This window comes from Lepisosteus oculatus, chromosome 26 (assembly GCF_040954835.1).
Source record: "Lepisosteus oculatus isolate fLepOcu1 chromosome 26, fLepOcu1.hap2, whole genome shotgun sequence".
Taxonomy (NCBI): domain Eukaryota; kingdom Metazoa; phylum Chordata; class Actinopteri; order Semionotiformes; family Lepisosteidae; genus Lepisosteus; species Lepisosteus oculatus.
In genome coordinates, this window is record NC_090721.1 from 10,814,325 (window position 1) to 10,838,514 (window position 24,190).

General features: G+C 50.9%; 3 protein-coding genes across 5 annotated transcripts; 1 reads left to right on the forward strand and 2 right to left on the reverse strand.

Moving 5' to 3' along the window:
• The first annotated feature begins 234 nt into the window (after window positions 1-234).
• Window positions 235-9,365, forward strand: tekt1 (tektin 1). Of its 2 annotated transcripts, none has more exons than XM_069184351.1 (8): window positions 235-337; window positions 2,510-2,740; window positions 2,859-3,024; window positions 3,823-3,951; window positions 4,799-4,942; window positions 6,239-6,461; window positions 7,442-7,638; window positions 8,194-9,365. In XM_069184351.1, the coding sequence occupies exons 2-8, from the start codon at window positions 2,551-2,553 to the stop codon at window positions 8,351-8,353; spliced, it is 1,209 nt and encodes a 402-aa protein (XP_069040452.1). In that variant the 5' UTR covers window positions 235-337; window positions 2,510-2,550; the 3' UTR covers window positions 8,354-9,365. The 2 variants fall into 2 exon arrangements, with proteins under 2 accessions (XP_069040452.1, XP_069040451.1); XM_069184350.1 differs by having other exon boundaries at window positions 251-337; window positions 2,487-2,740.
• On the reverse strand, window positions 9,013-13,964 carry LOC102696679 (F-box only protein 39). 2 transcript variants are annotated; one of them, XM_006641114.3, is made up of 4 exons: window positions 12,592-13,963; window positions 11,127-11,303; window positions 9,644-9,775; window positions 9,013-9,555 (listed from the first exon to the last, which is right to left on the reverse strand). In XM_006641114.3, exons 1-3 carry the CDS (start codon window positions 13,687-13,689, stop codon window positions 9,647-9,649), a joined length of 1,404 nt encoding a protein of 467 aa, XP_006641177.2. In that variant the 5' UTR covers window positions 13,690-13,963; the 3' UTR covers window positions 9,013-9,555; window positions 9,644-9,646. The 2 variants fall into 2 exon arrangements, with proteins under 2 accessions (XP_006641177.2, XP_069040450.1); XM_069184349.1 differs by having other exon boundaries at window positions 9,013-9,775; window positions 12,592-13,964.
• A 548-nt stretch (window positions 13,965-14,512) lies between these two features.
• Window positions 14,513-23,493, reverse strand: xaf1 (XIAP associated factor 1). The gene is made up of 7 exons (XM_069184390.1): window positions 23,399-23,493; window positions 22,256-22,391; window positions 20,328-20,384; window positions 18,936-19,158; window positions 18,162-18,229; window positions 16,610-16,831; window positions 14,513-15,413 (listed from the first exon to the last, which is right to left on the reverse strand). Exons 1-7 carry the CDS (start codon window positions 23,437-23,439, stop codon window positions 15,366-15,368), a joined length of 795 nt encoding a protein of 264 aa, XP_069040491.1. The 5' UTR covers window positions 23,440-23,493; the 3' UTR covers window positions 14,513-15,365.
• Window positions 23,494-24,190: the final 697 nt, after the last annotated feature.

Consider the following 24,190-nt stretch of genomic DNA (forward strand, 5'->3'; position numbering starts at 1 on the left):
AGTCCTTTGCACAGGGCACACACAAGGGCTAACGCAGACAGCTCCATTCACCTAGACAGACATTGCAGTGTGCGAGGAAACCGGAGTAGACGAAGGAAACCCATATAGTGCTTTCAAAACCTGCGAACTTCACAGAGAAGGTGCTGTGGGACCCAAGAGCTGTGAGACTGCCGCGCCTTGCGCCACGCCCACTGTTGCTGAGGTCATGTGCATCATAGGCTCCGCCCCTAACTACCGTTGCTATTCCGTAAGCCTTGTGAGTTGCTATGGTGACAGTCTGTTGATCACCGGGACTGCTCCGCCGTGAGGCGCCGGGAGAGACGCTTGCGGAATTACTGTAAGTGAAAAGTTCGTCAAAAAAACAACAACTGCGGGAAATTGAGCACATCCACTCAGTTTGTTAAGTGTTTTTGAAGTTTTTTAAGCCCCTTGTTGGATATGGCTTTCCTTGTTGGTTTCAGTCATTTCTCGAACTGGTGTGTTTAATTTTAAGTTGTGTTAGACATTTTTTTTGTGCTTTTGTAACTAGACTTGTCGCTCTTAAGTGCTTTTAAAATGTGCGAGACTTCTGTCTCTTCCATAACATTTGATTTTATTTAATTTCTAGATTATTTGTACTTAAGAGTCACCTTTCAGACTTAGGTAGTCTATAACAATCAAGTACTTTATGTCCAAAACGTTCCTCTGCAGTAGGACAGCATTTATTCTGCAGTGATAGGATGTACAATTCAGTAGCAGGGAAATAAGGAATGTTTAGTTCACATATACACTATTTACGTTTAGTTCATATACAGTATACAATATAAATTACATGTGTAATCTCATAAAATAACCAAGTTAGTCAAATTTAACATCAGAATGTCAATAATACATTTAAGTCAAATATTATTTTATATTTACTATCCAAGAAGGGTTCTGTCATGTATCCTTATCTGTGTCTGAATATACTGTTAAGTATTACATTGCTCCTGCTGGTTCGTGCAGGAAAGTGCACAGTGACTTCTCTTGAGCTTGACAACACAGCTAACACAGCAACTAATATGTATGTAGTATTAAAAAGTCTAATGCATGTAAATGCTGTGAACATTAACATAGCTGATGGACTGGTGTCCAGTCCGGGGTGTGTCCTGCCTTGCGCCCAGTGCTTGCTGGGATGGGCTCCAGCTCTCCCAGGACTCTGAACTGGAAGATGAAGTTCAAAGAGGATGGATGGGTTAAGACAGTCTGGAAGCAGTATAAGAAGGATCACTCGAGAGAAGATGCATTAAGACACTCTTGACAGTGTGACTCTATAGGTTGAATTGTGGACAATTTGACACTGTCTGCTCTCTGTCTTTTGTCCATCTTGGGCACTGGCCAGTGGACAGTTTCAGACTGTCTGCTCTCTGTCCAGCTGGGGCACTGGCCTGTGGACAGTTTCACACTCTCTTCTCTCTCATCTGTCCATCTGGATCACTGCCCTGTGGACAGTTTCACACTCTCTGCTCCCTGTCCTCTGTCCAGCTGGATCACTGGCCTGTGGACAGTTTCACACTGTCTGCTCTCTGTCCTCTGTCCAGCTGGATCACTGACCTGTGGACAGTTTCACACTCTCTGCTCCCTGTCCTCTGTCCAGCTGGATCACTGGCCTGTGGACAGTTTCACACTCTCTGCTCCCTGTCCTCTGTCCAGCTGGATCACTGGCCCGTGGACAGTTTCACACTGTCTGCTCTCTGTCATCTGTCCAGCTGGATCACTGGCCTGTGGACAGTTTCACACTGTCTGCTCTCTGTCCTCTGTCCAGCTGGATCACTGGCCTGTGGACAGTTTCACACTCTCTGCTCTCTGTCCTCTGTCCAGCTGGGGCACTGGCCTGTGGACAGTTTCACACTGTCTGCTCTCTGTCCAGCTGGGGCACTGGCCTGTGGACAGTTTAACACTGTTTGCTCTCTGTCCTCTGTCCAGCTGGATCACTGGCCTGTGGACAGTTTCACACTGTCTGCTCTCTGTCATCTGTCCAGCTGGATCACTGGCCTGTGGACAGTTTCACACTGTCTGCTCTCTGTCCTCTGTCCAGCTGGATCACTGGCCTGTGGACAGTTTCACACTCTCTGCTCTCTGTCCTCTGTCCAGCTGGGGCACTGGCCTGTGGACAGTTTCACACTGTCTGCTCTCTGTCCAGCTGGGGCACTGGCCTGTGGACAGTTTAACACTGTTTGCTCTCTGTCCTCTGTCCAGCTGGATCACTGGCCTGTGGACAGTTTCACACTCTGCTCTCTGTCCTCTGTCCAGCTGGATTACTGGCCTGTGGACAGTTTCACACTCTGCTCTCTGTCCTCTGTCCAGCTGGATCACTGGCCTGTGGACAGTTTCACACTCTCTGCTCTCTGTCCTCTGTCCAGCTGGGGCACTGACCTGTGGACAGTTTCACACTGTCTGCTCTCTGTCATCTGTCCAGCTGGGGCACTGGCCTGTGGACAGTTTCACACTGTCTGCTCTCTGTCCAGCTGGGGCACTGACCTGTGGACAGTTTCACAGCTCGGTCACTGGCAGGCAGATTCAGCAGGCGCGATGTCCAGGCTGATCCAGCTCCCCCCGAAGTTCCTGCCCCCGGAATGGCAGCTGGCCAATCAGATGCGCTACAGCAGCGCGGCGGCCGAGCGCTCGCGGTCCGAGCGTCTCTCCGCAGAGAGCCAGAGGCTGGTGGAGGAAACGGAGAAGGCCACGCGCCGCGCCCAGGAGGACGTCACCAAGAAACTGGGTAAGACAGACGCCGCCGGTGATGGTGCTGCTGGCCAGCCTGCCTCGCTGAGATGGCGGCTGCCAGTCGCGGACAGCCCCGGGGCGATTCGGCACTGACCCGCCCCCCCGTGTTTCAGAGCAGAGGATCGAGGACATTAAGTTCTGGAAGCAGGAGCTGGACACCAAACTCGCCGAGCTGGTGAAGGAGATCGACGTGCTGCTGACCTACAAGACGCGGCTGGAGAAAGCTCTGGAGAGCTGCGCTGAGCCGCTGAGAGTCACGCAACAGTGCCTGGCTGAGAGGTGAGGGCCGCGCAGCGCCACCTCCTGGGCGGGCCAAGAGGGGTGCACAGTTCCTGTCCTGCAAGGCCGGGGAGGTGTCTGGTGTTTCTTCCACCTGAGCAGTTAATTCACTTATAGAAGTTGAAGCCTTTCCTAGTTCTTCAGACGCTTGCGATTTTAAGAAACATAGAAAACCTGCAGGACAGCAGACTGGACAGTCAGGCCTCTTGGCTTAGTCCACTCAGCTACAGCGCTGCTTCTGCCTGGAGTGTGAGGATTTTTTTCTCCTCTTAACCTGGAACCTGACACCGACTAAAAAACCCAACACCTCCAAAAATTAGATGTAGGTAATGTAATTTATTATTTCCAGTCATAGAGCCTAAGATAATACATTTATACAATAATATATTAAACATGCTGCTGCCCTTTGAAATGACTAATAAATGCGTGAGTGTACCTTCTGTACAATTATAATCACCATAACAAAGACCCTGGAGTACTGTGTACTGCCTTAGCTCTCCCATTGCAGTGCAGGTATTGTTTGCAGCTCTTGCTTAATGCTTGCTTGCTAAAGTATTTTCAGAAGAGGGTCAGTAAAGCTGTTAAGGATCAATCTGAATAATGACGGTACTGGTTCAGCCAGGGGGCTATGCTGCCTCTCCCCAAGCAGGGGGCACATCAGGAAGGACTCTGCTCTGCGTCTCCCTGCTTCGTCAGGGCGGTGGGGTGGTGTGGGACAGGAAGTGACACGTGGGTGTGGGAGGCGGCGGCCTGTGGCCTGCCGGCGTGACTGACGGGCTGTGTCTGGCACTGGGACAGAGAGAGCCGCGTGGGGATCGACCTGGTGCACGACGAGGTGGAGCGGGAACTCATCAAGGAGCTGGAGGTCATCGAGGGCGTGACCTCGCTGCTGAAGCGCACGCTGGAGCAGACCAACGAGCAGATCAGGTGGGGGGACACGGGCACAGAGAGGTACCAACCTACCTGTCTTAAAGGGGAACTGCAACTCTATTTTTATATTTCGGCCTTAGAAAGAATCAGCATTGATAACAGTAAGATATACACAGTAACATGTAAAGCCTCCAATTGACATCACAATTTAGATGAAATGTCCAGGTATGCACAGTGCCATATTCTGCAATTCAGAAGGAGGCAAACAAAACGTCTGGTGACATGATGCGGCCCTATTACAGTGTAAGCCAGCAGACCTGTGAATACATCTCTTTTAATCCAATAGAAATATAGACACAGAGACACATTTGTTGATGAATACAACTTAATTGTTAACTCTGCGTGCAGATCACATTGGAACATGTCTGCTGTGGAACGTCTGCTGCACAGCCTGTACTGACTCACTCTAGATCACATTACATGAGTCATGACGGGGACTAGTGAGCAGGAAGGAATGGATCACGTCACAGTTCGTGGGAACTCTTGCTCTCGCCCGTGGCGAGACCAGGGGTTTGCAACAACATGGCGACTTACAGTACTTTCACAAAGTTAGCGATTTCTTGCTTAATTCGAAATTTGTAAAACTCTTCTATGCCATCAATGGATTTATTTTGTTGGGACAGCACTTCCCTTTTAATCTCCTTATTACTGGCGTTCTGTTCTGAAAATAGTGACCTGTCGGACAGTGGCCTGTGCCACTGCTACTAAAGTCCACTCCTCTGAGCTTCTTTAATTCAGATCTTGATGATTTATGTCTTACTTACCGGTCTGCAGCGACTACATTTTTCTCCATAACCATGAACCAGGTTGATTTTTAAAGTGTCACTCTCCCCGTGTGCTCCAGACTGAACCGGTCGGCCAAATATTACCTCGAGAAAGACCTGCGGGACAAGTTCCAGGCAGAGATAATCGACGACCAATGTGCAGTACTGACCAGCAACTCTCCCGAGATCCACTACAGCCCTGGGGCCAGCAGCACTGCACAGGGGTAAGGACTTCTGCACACAGGCGTCCTGCCGCTGCAGCTGGAAGGCTGGGACACGCAGAGGGAGAGCCGTGTGTCGCAGACGCAGCTGTGCGGATGTCATGGGGCCTTGCAAGCCCTCAAAGGCCAATGCCCTGGGAAGAGCTGATATTGTACCACGAAAGCCGGTTGTGTGTGTGATGATGTTGTTGTTGTTCTGAGAAAGCTGGTTGTGTGTGTGATGTTGTTGTTGTTCTGAGAAAGCTGGTGGTGTGTGTGACGTTGTTGTTGTTCTGAGAAAGCTGGTGGTGTGTGTGACGTTGTTGTTGTTCTGAGAAAGCTGGTTGTGTGTGTGACGTTGTTGTTGTTCTGAGAAAGCTCTTTGTGTGTGTGACAATGTCGTTGTTGTTCTGAGAAAGCCGGTTGTGTGTGTGATGATGTTGTTGTTCTGAGAAAGCCAGTTGTGGGTGTGATGATGTTGTTGTTGTTCTGAGAAAGCCGGTTGCGTGTGTGACGATGTTGTTGTTCTGAGAAAGCCGGTTGTGTGTGTGATGATGTTGTTGTTGTTCTGAGAAAGCCGGTTGCGTGTGTGACAATGTTGTTGTTCTGAGAAAGCCAGTTGTGTGTGTGACGTTGTTGTTGTTCTGAGAAAGCTGGTGTTTTGTTTGATGTTGTTGTTCTGGGATAACCAGTTTGTGTGTGTGACAATGTTGTTGTTTTGAGAAAGCCAGTCGTGTGTGTGATGATGTTGTTGTTGTTCTGAGAAAGCCGGTTGTGTGTGTGTGTGATGTCGTTGTTGTTCTGAGAAAGCCGGTTGTGTGTGTGTGTGATGTCGTTGTTGTTCTGAGAAAGCCAGTTGTGTGTGTGACGTTGTTGTTCTGAGAAAGCTGGTGGTGTGTGTGATGATGTTGTTGTTGTTCTGAGAAAGCCGGTTGTGTGTGTGTGTGATGTTGTTGTTCTGAGAAAGCTGGTGGTGTGTGTGATGTTGTTGTTCTGAGATAACCAAGTTTGTGTGTGTGACAATGTTGTTGTTCTGGGATAACCAGTTTGTGTGTGTGACAATGTTGTTGTTTTGAGAAAGCCAGTCGTGTGTGTGATGATGTTGTTGTTGTTCTGAGAAAGCCGGTTGTGTGTGTGTGTGATGTTGTTGTTCTGAGAAAGCTGGTGGTGTGTGTGATGTTGTTGTTCTGAGATAACCAGTTTGTGTGTGTGACAATGTTGTTGTTCTGAGAAAGCCAGTTGTGTGTGTGATGATGTTGTTGTTGTTCTGAGAAAGCCGGTTGTGTGCGTGACGATGTTATGTTGCTCCCTGGTGTGCAGAGCTGTGACTCCTGGGGAGTGGGAGGACTTCTCCAACCTCAACATTGTGAAGGCAGACAAGCAGAAGAACAACTCCCTGTCACTGCGGACCCTGATCGACAGCCTGCTGGAGCAGACAGCAGATGACCTCTCCAGGCAGCACCAGGCTGTGAGCAATGCCCTGCAGATTCGTGTGAGAGAGACCAAGAGCGCCAAGAGCCACCTGGAGGAACACCTGGCCAAGGTACGCCACACACACCTGGCACTTGGCTGATGAGCTGAACAGCAGCAAAGTCACAACAGTCTGAAAATTTTAGTTCTTATAAACTCTCATTCAAAACCGTTTTTTATGGCATTTTCTTCACTTGATTTCCTCATAACACCTGGTCAAAAACTAGTTGCCCAGGATGAGAAGGGACCTCAAACCCAGCTAGAAAAGTACAGATCTGTAGGGTTTACAGTTGTAGTGTCTCTAGGTAGAGATCTAGAAAAAAATGGATAAGTAATAGGTTTATTCCATGCTAAAAAAAAGAAGAAAGAGAACACGTTTCGGCCGTCACACCTGAAGAAGGCTCCACGGACGAAACGTTGTGTTCTCTTTCTTCTTTTTTTCAGCATGGAATAAACCTATTATTTGTTCCTTTGCAGCCTACGCATGCTGACGCAGCTACCCACCTGAACTACTATCTAGAAAATATACTGCTTTCCCTTAAATATGGTAGTGTTGTGAAGAATGATAAAAATATTATAACACTCCTGCTGGTGTGACAGGGCTGCAAGTGTCTGTTACAGAGAGGTAGCCCTGGCTAGACAGGATCAGCCGGGTTAGTGAAGATAGAACTATGTTGTCTATTTAAATATTTCAGTGCCTGGAGATGGGCGACAGTGTTGCCTAGTTTAATACTTCAGTGCCTGGAGATTGTTGAAGATGGAGAGCGAGAGGCTGTGTGTGCTGACTGGAACAGTGGGCAGTGCAGTGAGTCAGAATGAGTGGTGTGTGAGTGGAAGACAGGGAGAAGGAAGAGCTCCGATCCTGGAAGGAGTCAGAAATAGTACAGAAGAGTGGAATAAGACTGAGGTGTCACACCGGCCACAGTGTCGGATGTATGAATATTGTGGTGGAGAGTGTGCTGATTATGCAGAGAGTTCATTCCGAGCTCAGGCTGGGAATGACATTGTTTCTTCGGAAGCTGGGCTACAGCAGAGTGTCCTTCCGTCTGGAAGGTGATGGAGGAGATCAGCAGCCAGGAGAGGAACATCGCTGCTCTGAAGCAGGCCATCGCTGAGAAGGAGGGCCCCCTGAAGCTGGCCCAGACACGGCTGCAGGCCCGCTCACAGCGACCCAACGTGGAGCTCTGCCACGACCCGGCCCAGGCCCGGCTCCTGCACGAGGTCCAGGAGATCACTGGGACCATTGAGAGGTGAGGGGAGCTCCTCGGGAAAGCTGATGGGACGGCAGCATGAGCCACGTTTGATTTGTTTCTGTGCGCATCCCGTCGAATCAAGCCAGTGCTCTGAAAGGCTGGATTTCTGATGGTATTTTCCCAGTCAAGGGACAGAAAGACAAGCTAGAATGATGAGAGTCCGGGACCTGTTTTGATCACTGGACAATCCAGAGGAAAGCTTTCAGACACAGACCTATTCCAAAATACATCATTGACGAGTTTGTTATCGTCTTGTTCCAGACAAGTGTCTCGAGTCCAGACTAGCTTTACGTGGAAATAAAAGTGCAATATTTAAAGTTTTTAGAATTTATCGAAAGCATCCAAAATCCAGGCAAATCTGAAAACCTTTTCCTTTCACAAGGATTCAGGGATGAATAACCGTTGAAAAGCAAAAAACTGGATGCCCTAAGTGTGACTTCCACATGATTGCTCTGCTATTTGTTTGGCTTTGAAGCGCATGGAAGCCTATGGGAACCGTGCTGCCTCTGCTGGCCAGCTCCTGCTCGAATGTCCTCCTCTTTCCCTCCTCAGGCTCAGCGAGACCCTGGCGCTGGCGGAGGCCGAGATGAGGGCGCTCACCCGCAGTCAGCTGTCCCTGGAAGAGGAGATCGAGGTGAAGGCGCGAACGGTGTACATCGACGAGGTGGTGTGCACACAGCTCCGCCAGCCTATCGCCTTCCACCACTTCTGACGTGGCTGGGGTCACCCCTGGGGTCATTTCTGGGGTCACCTGCACCGACTGCAACAGGGCTCCAGTTCACCGCCTTTAGTCCCACCCCCAACACCTCTCTGAATCTGAAACATAGCTTGTGCATTGCTCATAACATTCAGCATGCCCTAATTTGTAATATGGCATGGAGAGAAGTGTGTATTTTAGTATAAAATCTGTCTTTAAAATCAGGACCAGTCAGGTCATTGCGCACTGAAGCTGAAACCCTGACACTCCACACTCCCCCTTTTCAGCTGCAAAGACTTTAATGTGTATTGAAACTGCAAGTGGTAGGCTTTGGATATAATGAGAACAAAAAGTGTTTTATGTCTTGGATTGTAAATTTTAAAAGAGTCCAGCAGACAAAACAAAAATAAACTTGCTTCTTCTGACTCAAAATCCAGATCACGTGTGTTACAGTACGTGCTTGTGGAGAATCCCTCGATTACAGTCTGAGAAGGGGAAACACCGATCATGACTGTTGTTTGCTATATCTTTTCTCCAAAGAAACATTTTCTAAAGAAAATGTAATCGCAATCATATGTCAATTCATTGTTCCTTTTTAGTAAAAAATCATTCTGGTCTATTTTCCCCAAACCAGGCTGTGTGAGATCACTGTGCAGGACTGAGGTTTACCGGTCATCATACCGGTAAGCTGAGACTTAATGTCATAATGGCGTAAATATAGCCTTATAAATAAAATCAGTATATTTTCAGGACCAGAAACAAAAATTTGAGAATTAACTGGTTTTGCCGGCCATGTGAATCTATTCTGTTCAGAAACTATTTCCTCTCCTTTGCTTAATCACAATAGTACCACTTAAACCAGAGTACCTGGGCCTGTATAAAGCAGCCTGTTGGTGACCTTTAGTCACCAAATGACCCTGTTTCATACTGAGGAACAGTGGGACCCCTGTTGCATCACCAACCTCTGCCACCCCCAAAAGTGACTGATGTACAATAGATATGAAAATAAAATCTTTTGGTGCTAAAATCATTCTCAATGGGTCCTCATTTACACCTTTTATTTACTTATTCTATTCAACATCCTTCCAGTGTGCCAGTCGACCAGCTCAGCGCCACAGTGGTCTCGCTGGCACATGAAGGAAGAGGGCTGTGCATGTTCCCAGAGGTTTATCGGTTTATCTTCTGGGATGAAGAGTGGGGAGCTCATCTTTTTTTCGGTTTTATTTGCTGTTGCCAGAGGTGGCAGTGAAGGTACGGGCCAGGCTCAGTGTGTTTGGATAGAGGCTCAGGCAGCTGCTGCGAAACCCTTCACAGCATCGGGTACGAGATGACAAAGTAGCTCAGCTCCTTCTCTATCAGCTCCTTGTACTTGGTGAAGAACTCCTCCAGCAGGTGGTCTTCCTCATGAGTGTCGTACCTGTTGGTATAAATCCGTATCTGCCAGCACACAAAAAAACGAGTTAATGGGATTGAAGTGCATGCCACATCTGACGTGGAGATGCGCAGATTCATTTCGTGTAACTCTTGCGTGTTGCTGATCGCCACAGGCATGCTCTTTCCACATAACCTACAGCGTAAAGGCAGAACCTGGATGGGAATATTGGAGTTTTGAACTGGTATCTCCATGTTTATTCGCAAAAATAGTTTTTTCTACAGCTCCTCATCTGGGAAAAGAAGGGAAAACGATACCCAAGTCCCACAGGAGCCTTGTCCCACAGACAGTGGGTTAATCCATTCACTGGCTGTGCAAGACAACAATTATCTGGTTGACTTTCTTTTAACTGAATAATAATAATTGCTTACACTTATATAGCGCTTTTCTGGACACTGCACTCAAAGTGCTTTACAGGTAATGGGGATCCCCTCCACCACCACCAATGTGCAGCATCCACCTGGGTGATGCGACGGCAGCCATAGTGCACCAGTACACTTCCCCACACACACCAGCTCTCAGTGGGGAGGAGAGCAGAGTGATGAAGCCAGTTCAGAGATGGGGATTATTAGGAGGCCATGATTGGGAAATTTGGCCAGGACACCGGAGTAACACCTCTACTCTTCTCAAGAAACACCCTGGGATGACCTTTAATGACCACAGAGAGCACCTTTCTACAGTACAGTTTCCCCTTCACTTATACTGGGGCATTAGAACCCACACAGACCGCAGGGTGATATGGCTGTATTTGTATTTTTGCCTTCTGCTTATAGAATGCAGCTCTCACCTTCACTGTTCTTCTGTCTCTCTGAGGTATTGCCCACAGAGCAGCAGATCACACAACACCCCAGGAACTGGTTGTCATTCTGGTTCGCACACAGGCCGTCAGCAACAACAGAAAATACCTGCACTTCACATAGTGTGCAATATCACTTGGCCCCCGATATTCCCTTACCTTTCTGGGAGCTGTAGTTTCAGACGGCACAGTCAAGGACTACAACTGAAGACTACAAGGGCATCCTACAAGGGGCCGAATCCCATCCTGTATCCTAGACAATAGTACACCCCCTCTGTTGCCTCCCACACTGTAGTCTCTCCGAGTTAAAAGGAGACCAGGAGCAGGTTTGCTGGACCACAGTTACCCTCAATGCGCTCCACCTCAGTCTGCGCACCGCCAGAAAAACGCACAGCTTGTGATGGGTTTGGAGGTGCTGTTCCTAGGAGGGGAACAGTTTCCACACATGACCCTGACAGTGCACATTATGTAGTTTTAGTTTTTGACTATCATTGCGCTGTACTGTAGTACCAAGTACAGGTTTTCCATGGGAAAGGCGCGCGTAAGGGATAGGATCTCACTTTGATGGTTTTCAGGCTGCATTTCCCCTCCAGCCGGTGCTGCAGCAGGGTCTCGATGAAGCGCACGTCCAGGAACGCCCACACTTTCAGGTAGGACAGTTTGCTGCACTGCAGGATCAGCTGCAGGAGCTCGTCATCCACAGACTCGTGGCTGTTATTGAAATCCAGGATCAGCTTCTGCAGAAAAGAGTGATGGAATCGGCCTCTTTAAGATAAGATGACTTCATTGGCCATATACAACTTCTTGCAATAGGAATTTGTCTTCTCACACACCCCAGCTTGCTCTCCATGAGACACACAGGCAGGGAGAGAGAAGCTGGGGGTCAGAGTGCATGGTTTATGTGGCGCCCCTGGAGCAGTTGGGGTTAAGGGCCTTGCTCAGGGGCCCAACGGAGTAGGATTACTCTGCCGGCTGCGGGATACAAACTGGCAACCTTCCAGACACAGGCGCAGACCCTTAGCCACAGAGAAACTGCTCCGCCTTTTGGCTGATAGTGTGGCATGGTCTGGGTTAATATGACTGTAAATACACTGTACAGTTATAATCTATGAACTAATACCACTACCTGCATTGCAGTCTTCTAGATAACTGCTTGTTCTGCATGTTTAAAGGTTCTCCACAATAATACAATGTTTCAGGATTAAGGCACATTCTAAAGTTGGGCTTTGATGGGCACGATTGGACAAGGTGGTACTTTATAGTATGTAACTGCAAGATCAGGAAACTAAGGGTGGTCTGTAGCCACACTGGGGCCAGAGAAGCTTTCCCATTCAAAGTGATAATCTGCTGCTCGCTTTCTCTTTAATTAAAAGATTTAAATCCTGAAACTAAAATTTTCCATTTGCTGGTACTGGGAGGGAGACGCCTTTGTAGTCTTTTAGTATGAAAAAACCACGATCAATTTATCAAACGCTTGTTTGCTGAGCACATTCGGTTGGCAAGAGCCATAACATTCAAGTCAAGTGCGTTTAATTTACAGGAAATCAACAGTTTAACAAATTGTTTCAGAACACAAGGTCAATTTTTCATCTCAATATTTGGAGCACTGTATAAAATGCTGTGCAACCATTGAAAAGGAGCAAGCCTAGGCATAAGCAATGTACTAATTGCTTATAATATAGTTCCCAGACCCGAGACGTCTTTGACTACAGAAACATCTTTGATTACAGCACACCTTTTATACAAGCGGGGACTGGGGAGATGAAATACGCTGTATGTGCTGAGTCACTGAAAGGATTTAATAAGCATCTGAACGAGATCCTGGCATCACAATGAAAAGCAGAAGAAGAAAGGGCTTAAAACTGGATCAGAGAGTTGATTCTGTTTTTAGTTCTGTAACAGCCTCGGCTGACCTAGTCTGGTCAAACTGGGAGTGAGCTGAGCCAGTACGGCACTGGGGGGGGAAGGAGAGAAGGAGCTCGACAGAGTGGAACCCGATGGGTCAGGTGGTTGGCCTGGCCTCACCTGCAGGCAGTCCTTGAAGAGAGGCAGCACCTCGGTCAGCACGGGCTTGACGGTCCAGTCCTGTTCGCTGAAGTAGCAGGTGGACAGGCCGAGGCTGCGGACGGGGATCTCGGGAAGGAGGATGCGCAGCAGCCGGTCGGCGTGGAGGATCCTCTCGATGGAGAAGTTGACCCGCAGGCGGGGGCAGCCCTGGACGAGCCGGGCCCAGGCTACCCCCCACACCACCTGGCCGTGGGGCTCCAGGGCGTGGCACCTGACGTGGAGCGCCCCCAGCGTGCAGGCGCAGCCGGCCGCTAGCGCCTCCAGCAGGCTGTCGGAGACGCAGCTGTAGCTGAGCGAGAGAACGGAGAGGTTGCGGAAGCGGGCGAGGGCGTGGGCGAAGGCGGGCAGGGTGTAGACGGCGGTGGCCTGGGGGAAGAAGTCCTCGATGTTGAGTTTGGAGAGCGCGCTCTTCCCACTCTGGTGTGCGATGGACTCCAGCAGCTCACAGCCCTGAAGAGGACCCAGCCTGGCGCCTCTCAGGTTGAGGTTGTCCAGGCGGTGGCCAGCCTTGCGCAGGAAGATGCTCAGGCTCTTGACCAGGGCGTTCCTCACGCTCCTGGACCATGCCGGGCGGTCCAGCTCCATGCAGCAGATGGACAGGGACTTCAGGCGGCTGTTGTCCTTTCTCAAGACGGCCAGGAAGGTCCTCAGGGTCTGCTGGAACCTGCGGGAGGTCAGGGAGTTGACGGGGCTGGTGAACCGGATTTCCAGGGTCTCCAGGTGGCGCCCGAACGTCTTGGCGTAGCAGACGGCGGACTGGAAGTCGGCCCGGCGGGACTTGGCGGCGCGGCCGGAGAAGACGAAGGATCGCGCGCGCCAGAGCTCGGGGGCGTGCAGCACGCGGAGCCAGTGGCGGCACACCAGCGCGGCCCGCGCCCGGTCGCAGTCCCGCAGAAACGAGAACACCCTGCGCAGGCACACCTCGGGCAGGAGGCCCCACCCCACCGTTTCCTGCTCCTCTTCCTCCTCCTGCTCGTCCAGCTGTCCATCCTCCTCCTCCTCCGTGGTCTCACACTCGCTGGTGAGAAGGAGATCGTCGGCGGGGAAAGGGTCCATACTGGCTATCTGACACTCTCAAGCTGCAGGACACGTGACCTCTCCCATCAGCTGGGCTGGGATCACTACCTATTGCTGGGCGTTTGAATTCAGCCTCTGATCTTGAGTTTGGCAGGTGTCATCATGTGCAGCTGCAGCTTTGCAGAGATGGAGGTGAACAGGAGGTGCAGAGCCCAGGCCTGTTTCTTCATTGACGGCTCCCTTTCAAAACTGAGTGTTCGGCATTGCCATCGGTGAAGACCCTGAGACAGTTCCCTCCTGGAAGCAGAAGGTAACAGTGCTGGTGGCATTGTTGTGTAATGATGACATCACATGACATCACACAACAGCTGGCTGCTCGCCGGAACCATCTGACTGTTCTGTGTCCCAAAATCCAAACACATCCTGGCCAAAACCCAATTTGCACGATTAGTGTTTGTTCAGGCCCAATGTTCTCAGTGACATTGTGTTTATGCGTATTGTACTCCCTTCTTCCCGAATTGTGAGTTATTTTACTGCTATGAGGTCTTTCGAGCTCAGTGGTGTAGTATTTGTACTCATTGATTAAATTACAAACAAAGCTATTGTTTATATTTTATTGGCTACACACAGTATCAACCAAAAATGAAATGCACTAACTTGGTTGCAGTCAGCACGCATGGTACTGTGCCCAGTTTATACAGCATTGGGGTACAGCACTGGGGTATTGTATTAGGGTACACCATTAGGGAACAGCACTGGGTTGAGAGTGGAGTCAAATCCTGATGGCTGTTCGATCAGAACATGTGTCCAAAGGGAGAAATGGACGACTAAGTTAATATATAAAAATAATTGAAAAAGTCAGTTTTCACAAGCCAAGGATTTATTTATTTATTGTAGGAAAGGGGGAAAAGTCTGAAGCAGCTGTCAGCTCCTCTGCTTGAAAGGGTAAGAACTATTGCAGGACGCGGACAGTTCCACACAGGTTTTAAAGGCATCTGTGCGCTGGAGGCCCAGAAACTCGCAGCTATACTAACACTCCAGTGTCGACCGGCTGGGACAATAAATATGTTCAGGACAGAGGACAGCTGGACACCTGAACTGTCGAAGGTCCAGGGCTCAACCATGGCAAACTGTGTATTCAGTCCACACACACCAGTGAGGGGAGAGACGATATTCTAGCGACCAAATCCCTGTTTTTAGTCGAATTTAGCTGTAAATACATTGTAAAGACTTGGGGTATTTTTACTTGTTGATGTAATCGAGTTTTGATAACAGGTGTTTGTACACATTCGCAAAAAGAAAAAGTCACGCTAATACCTGCGCAGCGCAGGAGTTACAGCCCTCAGCACCCTCACCCTGATATCTCCCTGACACCTACATCAACACATGTACCATAAGTAGAAATAATGAAAACAACAACTGAACAAAATGACAACCTCACAAAGTGAAAGAGCTTAAAGTGGTTGTATATTTTCGGGTGACTGGGTTTTGTTATGTTCATGTGAGCTGTACTGCTCCTGGACTCAGGGGCGCCTCCTGGCTGCCCAGCAGCACACTGCAGGGAGAGGCCTCTCAGGGAAATTCTGTCTGCTGCTACTGGACTATGCTACAGGACTGAGCTCTGTGTATCCTTCAGTCCTCCTAGTACATTTATTTATTTGCTTTTCCCTCTACCCCGTTCGTCTTTCGGTAAACTGGTGGGGCGCAGACCTGCTTCACTTGGCCTCCCTGCTCTTCAGAGTTGTGTACTTCTGGCACTTGGCCTGCAAGAGAAACAGCCGAGTCTCAGCAGCCCATTGGTCTAAACACACAGCACCACGCCTCCCCGGAAAATATTCATTATTACAGAAACGTCCCCTTTGGTTTAGAGACTAAAGGGTGTTCAAAAAAGCTACACCTGGTGAAAAAGATACGGTGTCCAGTTGGACAAAGCTGTTACACCTCTGGAGGAGATGTACCTTATAGCAGGTCACTGCATCATGGAAGAGCATAAGAGGGTTGTGTCGAGGCAGGCAGCCCTTATACCTGCCCCTGTTCCTGCCCCTACTCCAGCCCCTGTTCCTGCCCCTACTCCTACCCCAGGACCTGTTCCTGCCCCGGCTCCTGTTCCTGCCCCGGCCCCAGACCCTGTTCCTGCCCCAGACCCTGTTCCTGCCCCTACTCCTACCCCAGACCCTGTTCCTGCCCCTACTCCTACCCCAGGACCTGTTCCTGCCCCGGCCACTGTTCCTGCCCCGGCCCCAGACCCTGTTCCTGCCCCAGACCCTGTTCCTGCCCCTACTCCTACCCCAGACCCTGTTCCTGAACCTACTCCTACCCCAGGACCTGTTCCTGCCCCGGCTCCTGCCCTGGCTCCTGTTCCTGTCCCAGCCCCAGACCCTGCCCCAGACCCTGTTCCTGCCCCTACTCCTACCCCAGACCCTGTTCCTGCCCCTACTCCTACCCCAGGACCTGTTCCTGCCCCGGCTCCTGCCCTGGCTCCTGTTCCTGTCCCAGCCCCAGACCCTGTTCCTGCCCCTACTCCTACCCCAGGACCTGTTTCTGCCCCTGCTCCTGCCCCTGCCCCTACTCCTTCCCCAGGACCTGTTCCTGCCCCTACTCCTACTCCTACTCCTACCCCAGCCCCTGTTCCTGCCCCTGCCCCACCAGCAGCCCAGTAGACCACACTGTCACACCGTCATATTAGAAAAACAACTGATATTGTTGTGGAGAATCGAACATGTCAGGAGCCACTAGAATGGTGTGCGTTCTAGCTTGGGTGGGTGTTGGCCTGTTCAAACAGCGGGGTGGTTAATATATGCCCTGTGAAGCTTTGCAATTCGGGGAACCACGGGGTAGATGGATGCCCCGGAGGACACTCCCACCTGCACCACACCACACACTGTACTTTTCACCAAACAGCCCTCTGGACAGATCAGCTGGCTTGGCGGGCGCCAGCCAGGCTCTGAAGGGTGGGTACCTCGTGCCAGCTCAGGGTGGCCAGCGGGAGGGCCAGGTGGCAGTTCGAGCAGGCTCTGATCTCGTACTCGTCCGCGCCCACTCTGTCCTCCCAGCTCAGCCCCCGGATCCCCCAGAGGGGGAAGGAGGGAGAGTGTGCGGAGTGGGGGACCCCAAAATGAGGCCGGGGGTCCAACTGGTACTGGAGCTCCTTGCTGGGCTGGGAAGATTGATCACAGCCCCTCTGGAAGAGGGGAGAGAAGGAAGCCATGAGATGGAGACTTGCAGTTGACCTTAGACATGATCTTACATTATGCGACACCCTGTTCTTAGTGGTACGTGCTCATGAAGGGATGTGGTGTGTTACTGTGTCACAGGGGAAAGGTTGGAGTTATTCTTGTCAGATCTGATAACCTGACAATCCCAAATTTTAAAAAAATTTGGACTCAAAGAAAACAGACCTGACTAAACTGTTCTTTTTTAGCTGTTTCTGCACAGCGTTAGGCGCTACATGTCAGGATTTCGGTAAGGATTGGAAGGTGATGAGGAAGAGAGCTCACTGCCGTCTCCGGTGTTGAAAGCTTCAGTATTGCAATAATGTTTAATTGTTCAAAAATGAGAAGGGATGTATTTGTTCAGTGTTCTGGGCTGTTTATACCCTATATTCTCACTGATCTGTGCTTTCCATGACCTGAATTTTCTGTGGAGTGGGATGCCTTTGTCCTGCGTAATAGAGTAGAGGATTTTTACATTATGCGTGTTGGAATTATTATTCGTGCAGATTTTTCGGGACATGCACAGTACAGCAGATGTACACAATGTACATGCTAGATAAGAAATAGTAACAGCCAGAATAATAAATACATTGTAGAGAAGAAAATACATTATAGAGAACAAAGCTCTCGGTGACCCGAGTTCTATGTGTCCTGGGCTGACAGTGATCTAAGATCTCAGCAACAGGAGTTCTCTGTTGCCTAGGCTGCTAGTGATCCGAGGTCTCAATTACCTGAGTTCTCTCTATCCTGGACTGTCATTTGTCTGAGGTTTCAATTACCTGAGTTCTCTCTATCCTGGACTGTAAGTGATCTGAGATCTCAATTACCCGAGTTCTCATCAGTCTGGGCTGTCAGTGATCTGGGATCTAGGTGAAACGAGTTCTCTGTGTCCTGGACTGTCAGTGATCTGGGATCTAGGTGACCCGAGTTCTGTGTCCTGGGCTGTCAGTGATCTGGGATCTAGGTGACCCGAGTTCTGTGCCCTGGGCTGTCAGTGATCTGAGATCTAGCTGACCCGCGTTCTCTGTGCCCTGGGCTGTCAGTGATCTGAGATCTAGCTGACCCGAGTTCTCTGTGCCCTGGGCTGTCAGTGATCTGAGATCTAGCTGACCCGCGTTCTCTGTGCCCTTGGCTGTCAGTGATCTGAGATCTAGCTGACCCGCGTTCTCTGTGCGCTGGGCTGTCAGTGATCTGAGATCTAGCTGACCCGCGTTCTCTGTGCCCTGGGCTGTCAGTGATCTGAGATCTAGCTGAGCTGAGTTCTATGTCGTGTGGGCTGCCTTTGACTCTCGCTTTTACCTGGTGCTCCTTCAGCTGTTCCGACGGGAAAGCCTTCATGCAGTACCAGCACAGCTCAGAGGGGGACTCTTTACAACACAGGAAGTGTAGAAAGAGCATCATGTTAGACGCGTCACGTGCTGGTTTGTAATCATTCTCCATCATCTCACAGCACGTCCCCTGTTGTAGAGTAGATTCAACCTGCCTTTACCAATGTCAGTTTTATCAGAGGTTTTAGGTACTGCAGTGAATTTAGCAAATGCAATGCATGTGGTGACCAACATCTATTTACACAATCAGGTTACAGTAGGATAGTGTTTCAGTGATCAGACACTGTGCTGTACAAGATTCCATCGATCTTCTGAAATGTTCAACGGAACACCCGTGTGCTTTGTAGTCATTAACGATCCGGAAGCATTATTCTAATCCCAGTGTCTGGTCTGACCCCTAGTTGGACATTGTGTAGCTCCGCTTAGTTTGGGCACGGTGACGTCATCGCCCTCCCTGCGCATAGCAGGGCTCTCCGCTGCCCGGGCTGGGGGAGGTCTCCTTTAGCTCACTCGGCTGGCTCCCTGTACGCCGGAGACCCGGGATCGCGCCCCAGGTGTTGTGACCGCGACGGTCACAATTGCTTGAAATGTAACCAGTCCTATAAAATCCTCACTCCTCTAGCTGACCAGCTGCGCTCTCAGCTGGGAGACACAGCCAGTCCCTGCCTCTCGGCTGTTAGTAGGGTGATGAGGAGCTACGCGGGTGGTACTGTGCTGCTGCGGCCCGAGACGGGAGCAGACTCACTCTTTGCGTGCGGGGTGCCGCGGACAGGCTGGGCCGGCGGCGGCGGCGGCGGCGGGCAGTCGCGGGCGTGGGCCTCCTGCTCGCGGAGCTGCACGTAGCTGCCGCAGTCCGGGCAGCGCTCCGTCCGGCTCCCACAGGGGGCGACGTGCTCGGGCAGCCGGCTCAGCGGCACCTGCAGCTGGCAGAACTGGCAGCTGGCGAGGCGCTCCTGGCACTGCTCGGCCTGCGGGGAGGGGCACGCGTGAAAACCGCACACCTTGTGCTCACCTCGTTTGTGAGGCCCGGGGCGAGGGACAGCAGGCAAGATCAGCACTGTCACAATCGCCACCATTAAAGGGCGCTCCCACCTTGTATTATCTGTCATTACCCGTCCTCTGTTCCACCCCTTATTATTTAAGCCTGGCATCTCCTTAGCTCAGGGCTCAGGGCTCAGGTTTGGAAGACGGACACCCTATCACCGGCTTTGAGTCTGGGGCTCAGAGCACCCTGCTCCATTATGATTTTACCCTTCCGTGTTCGTCTCGGATGGACCTCCCTGCAATGGTCATTGGACTGTGCTTTTACCGTCTCTCTGGACTTCATTGGGTTTGTCCACCACCATCGCCACCCCGCCCCCACGACCCGACCTAATCTAACCTCGCCGTCTCTCCCCTGATGTGCTTCTCCAGACACTTCCGGATCATACCGTCATGCAGAGGGTCTTCGCTACGCCCTACAGTTGAGGCAGGACCGGCTCCCGTGACAACAGGAGATTATTCCCAGCTCCTGGTCCTGCTCACTCCTCCCTCACCCAAACCACAGCAAGTGGGCACCTTCACCCCCCCTTCGCCCCTGCCCCAGCCCCTGTTCCTGCCCCTACTCCTGCCCCGGCTCCTGTTCCTGCCCCGGCCCCAGACCCTGTTCCTGCCCCAGACCCTGTTCCTGCCCCTACTCCTACCCCAGGACCTGTTCCTGCCCCGGTCCCAGACCCTGTTCCTACCCCAGACCCTGTTCCTGCCCCTACTCCTACCCCAGGACCTGTTCCTGCCCCTACTCCTACCCCAGGACCTGTTCCTGTCCCAGCCCCAGACCCTGCCCCAGACCCTGTTCCTACCCCTACTCCTACCCCAGACCCTGTTCCTGCCCCTACTCCTACCCCAGGACCTGTTCCTGGCCCGGCTCCTGCCCTGGCTCCTGTTCCTGTCCCAGCCCCAGACCCTGCCCCGGACCCTGTTCCTGCCCCTACTCCTACCCCAGACCCTGTTCCTGCCCCTACTCCTACCCCAGACCCTGTTCCTGCCCCTACTCCTACCTCAGGACCTGTTCCTACCCCAGGACCTGTTCAGATCTGGCAGAGCCGCCAGGGTGGCCCAGCAGACTCGAGCAAGACGCCGAGCCGGGCCGGTCCTTTACCTGGTGCTCTTCCAGCTGCCATTTCTCCATCTGCTCGTGGCACTGCGGGCACCGCACCTGGGCAGGGCGACACCAGCACAGCCGGGGGTCAGAAGCATGTACAAAGATGCAGAAGAGCTTACAGATGAGCGCATTTTTAATAAAGCGCCAATTGAAAATAGCCGCGAGGAAGCTCACTAGGAGTTGAACTGGGCAGTGTAATGATCTCGTGTCTAAGGACCCTATCCTCTGAACGGAAATGTTCTGGTAGACACAGTAAGCAAGCCAAGGTCAGAATCTGTAAAACTAGAGACACACATTAACAAGCGTGGTGTGTCAGGCTGGTTTAAGTAGACAGGTGGGAGAGGGTGTGTCTGATTATTTAATTAGAGACTGCACTGGAATGTGAGGGAGTTGATTGAGCGCGATGAGTCCTCCGGGGGGCGTGGCGCGAATGACATAACAGGAAGCGCAAGCCGGATGGAACAATACATCCTGCTTTCACTTCTGTCCTGAGCTTCTAGTGTGTGTTGGTTTGGCCAAGCTGATGCGCCAGTCTGATTGCTTGCTCCTGGGCTCACAGCAAACCGCATGGCAGCAGAGAAGTGCCCCTCTGATGGGCGCCTCACTGGCACCTGTCAGAGCTCTCCCACAGTGGGACAGAAACTGAACACCCACTCGGACAAGGGCTGGGCTGCCCCAGGCCCTCCTGAAAGGCACGCAAAACAGCCTTGCACAGGAATGCCTCATCGGGCTCTTGTTCTGCAGTGAATATACTGTATTGTACAAGACTGATGGGTGCTGTTGTAGAGAGTTACCTACACGCTGTCCTCTGGCTACAGTGCCAGGATATAGGTATCTGTAGGAATCTTGTCAGCTGAAGCTGCTGCTCAGTATAGAGCACCATCCCAGTGACTCCACGCAGTGGGTCACAGCTGTAGAGGGTATGTGTAACCGAGCTAGGATTCGGGCCCTGAATCCTCCTGCTCTGCAGTTCCAGTTGGTGAGTCTGTAGACACTAGCTAAATGCTACTCAGACCTGTGGAGCCTGCAAACTTATTTTCCTCTCTAAACTATTTCAACCTTAAATTCCTGAACTGAAGATTGTTGCCTTAACATTTCATTTAACATGTGATTAAATATTCATGTGTTATGTGTATTTAATATTTAAGATGTGTATTTTAGATATTTATATGTATTGATGTGTTTTGATATGTGGAGGTTGGAAGAGTGTATATATATATATCATGTCAGTCCAGGAGGGGACACCTGTTACAGCACATGTGCAGGTTTATAGCAGCCATATCACCCTGCAACTCACAACTAGCAACCCACTGAAGCTAAGCAGGTGTGAGCCTGGTCAGTACCTGGATGGGAGACCTCCTGGGAAAAACTAAGGTTGCTGCTGGAAGAGGTGTTAGTGGGGCCAGCAGGGGGCGCTCACCCTGTGGTCCATGTGGGTCCTAATGCCCCAGTATAGTGATGGGGACACTATACTGTAAACAGGCGCCGTCCTTCGGATGAGACGTAAAACCGAGGTCCTGACTCTCTGTGGTCATTAAAAATCCCAGGGCGCTTCTTGAAAAGAGTAGGGGTGTAACCCCGGTGTCCTGGCCAAATTTCCCATTGGCCCTTACCAATCATGGCCTCCTAATAATCCCCTTCTATGAATTGACTACATTACTCTGCTCTCCTCCCCACTGATAGCTGATGTGTGGTGAGCGTTCTGGCACACTATGGCTGCCGTCGCATCATCCAGGTGGATGCTGCACATTGGTGGTGGTGGAGGGGATCCCCATTACCTGTAAAGCGCTTTGAGTGGAGTGTCCAGAAAAGCGCTATATAAGTGTAAGCAATTATTCTTATTATTATTATTATTATAGCCTTCAGTGGTGATTTGACTGCCCCCTGGTGTGCGGTGCAGGTTTTGCAGCCTCCCCTTCTCTGACCTGCTTGTGCTCGGTGTCCCGATGTTGGTCCATCTGCTCCCTGGGCACTGGCTCATCGCAGAATGGGCACACGCACAGGAAGCGCTTGCAGTGGGACTCGTGCAGGGCGAAGTTAGACACGGCCACCTCCTTCTTACTGCACAGGACCAAGGGGGCAGAGGAGAGAGGGGGTGGGGTGGTGAAGGGGTTAAAAAGTCTGACAACTGGTTACTGAGCACAGAGTTCCTTATCACCATAGACCCATCACACGCAGAATATGCTTTTGCTAATGGATTGGCAGCACCAAAACAGATTTCATATTGACGTAGTTGTTCCCTTTTCTCCTGGCTCTGCCAGTCCCTGATATCAATTTTGGCCTTCTATACAAGCATCTGTGTCAGGCCCTGCATCCTGCACAAGGTGGCCTGCGGCTGAGAGCACAATCATTTCTTTCTGTCCAGAGACTTTTCATGCACCAGTGGAGCACAGCATGCACTGTGCGCCCCACCCAAGACACACTCTGTAAGCAGCTCTTACATTTTCACTCACAGCTGAAACTCTGACAGGGGAGCAGGAGTGCAATAGAGCTCTCGTTCCCCTAGCGCTGCCAAATCGTGCACTCTCGGAAGATCATTCCCTCTTTGACTGCCACAGGGAAACAGGAATTTTGCCATTCTGTACTCCATAACACTTGTTTTTCAATAGGTGCTCCTAAAACTGTATAAACCTCCCCCAGCCAGCTGCTCCTGAGCTTTCCCGAACTCGAAGCTTCGGTACTGGGAGCTGTCTGTACGTCAGGTTGCCGATTCTGTTACTGTTACAGAGTGGAGCAAGATGAAAACTTTCCCAATCCTAGGCTCCCCCCCCGACCCGACTCGACCCCCCCGCACTCAGATCCAGTTTTGTCTCCCAGCGCTGAGAGACGAGCGCCAGCTCGCCCCCCACACCGGAGAGCGAAGCTTGTTCTCTCCACTGAGCCCAGAGCGATGCCTTCTCACAGAGCCTTCGCCCCTCTCCAACACTGCCTCGCCTCCAGCAGCGTCTCCCCAGCCCCTCCCCTGAACTCCTGACCGCTCCAAGAGAGACCTGGCCCCACGCAGGCGTCTCGGCCTGGCCTGCAGCTGTGAGACGGTGTCAAAGTGTTGAGAAGTCAGTGGATCTCACCAGTTCCTGCAGAGCCTGCTGTCCCCCGTGTGCTCCTCCATGTCTGCACAGCTCGACTGTTTCTCTTTCACTTCTCTGGAACAGAAACTGAAACCACTGAATATTTCAGCAGGCTGAAACGCTCACAAACTGATTTCCTGTTAACAGTAAGAGGCTGAGTCTAGCATGTCAGCCTAGAATCTCTCAAGTGACTGTCTGTGCATACAATTTTCCTTATTATCCCTAGAAAATAACCTCTGAAGTATTATTTTGAAACATTTCCATCTTGCTCTTGTTTCGAAAGAGAATCACAAGCAGAACCGCTGGTCATTCACAATAAAATAGACTTACTCTTCTCTCAAAGCTTTGCTCATGTTAAGCTCATGCAATCTGAAAAGTTATAGACCATTTTATTTACTGTGCAACATGAATCTAAAATGAGCTTATTTCTTTATCAATTTTTTATATAAAGGATTGCTTGTGAATAATGCCAGCAGCCATACTATCGCCCTGCAACTCACAGCTGTCACCCCACTGAGGATACGCAGGTGTGAGCCTGGTCAGTGCCTGGATGGGAGACCTCCTGGGAAAAACTAAGGTTTCTGCTGGAAGAGGCGTTAGTGTGGCCAGCAGGGGGCGCTCACCCTGCGGTCTGTGTGGGTCCTGATGCCCCAGTATAGTGACAGGGACGCTATACTGCGGAAAAAAGGTGTTGTCGTTTGAATGAATCCCAGGGCGTTTCTCGAAAAGAGTAGGGGTGTTACCCCAGACTCCTGGCCTAATTTCCCCCTGACCCTTACCAATCACAGCCTC

Excerpts from the sequence above, each read along its gene's own strand:
- tekt1 (XM_069184351.1), top strand. The coding sequence starts at position 2,551 with ATGTCCAGGCTGATCCAGCTCCCCCCGAAGTTCCTGCCCCCGGAATGG. Across the intron at positions 2,741-2,858 it reads GGACGTCACCAAGAAACTGG|AGCAGAGGATCGAGGACATT; the intron begins GTAAGACAGACG and ends CCCGTGTTTCAG. Across the intron at positions 3,025-3,822 it reads CAACAGTGCCTGGCTGAGAG|AGAGAGCCGCGTGGGGATCG; the intron begins GTGAGGGCCGCG and ends GCACTGGGACAG.
- LOC102696679 (XM_069184349.1), bottom strand. The coding sequence starts at position 13,689 with ATGGACCCTTTCCCCGCCGACGATCTCCTTCTCACCAGCGAGTGTGAG. Across the intron at positions 11,304-12,591 it reads TCTTCAAGGACTGCCTGCAG|AAGCTGATCCTGGATTTCAA; the intron begins GTGAGGCCAGGC and ends TCTTTTCTGCAG. Across the intron at positions 9,776-11,126 it reads GCAGCCTGAAAACCATCAAA|ATACGGATTTATACCAACAG; the intron begins GTGAGATCCTAT and ends GTGTGCTGGCAG.
- xaf1 (XM_069184390.1), bottom strand. The coding sequence starts at position 23,439 with ATGGAGGAGCACACGGGGGACAGCAGGCTCTGCAGGAACTG. Across the intron at positions 20,385-22,255 it reads GGGACACCGAGCACAAGCAG|GTGCGGTGCCCGCAGTGCCA; the intron begins GTCAGAGAAGGG and ends CGCCCTGCCCAG. Across the intron at positions 18,230-18,935 it reads CGGCACCCCGCACGCAAAGA|AGTCCCCCTCTGAGCTGTGC; the intron begins GTGAGTCTGCTC and ends TGTGTTGTAAAG.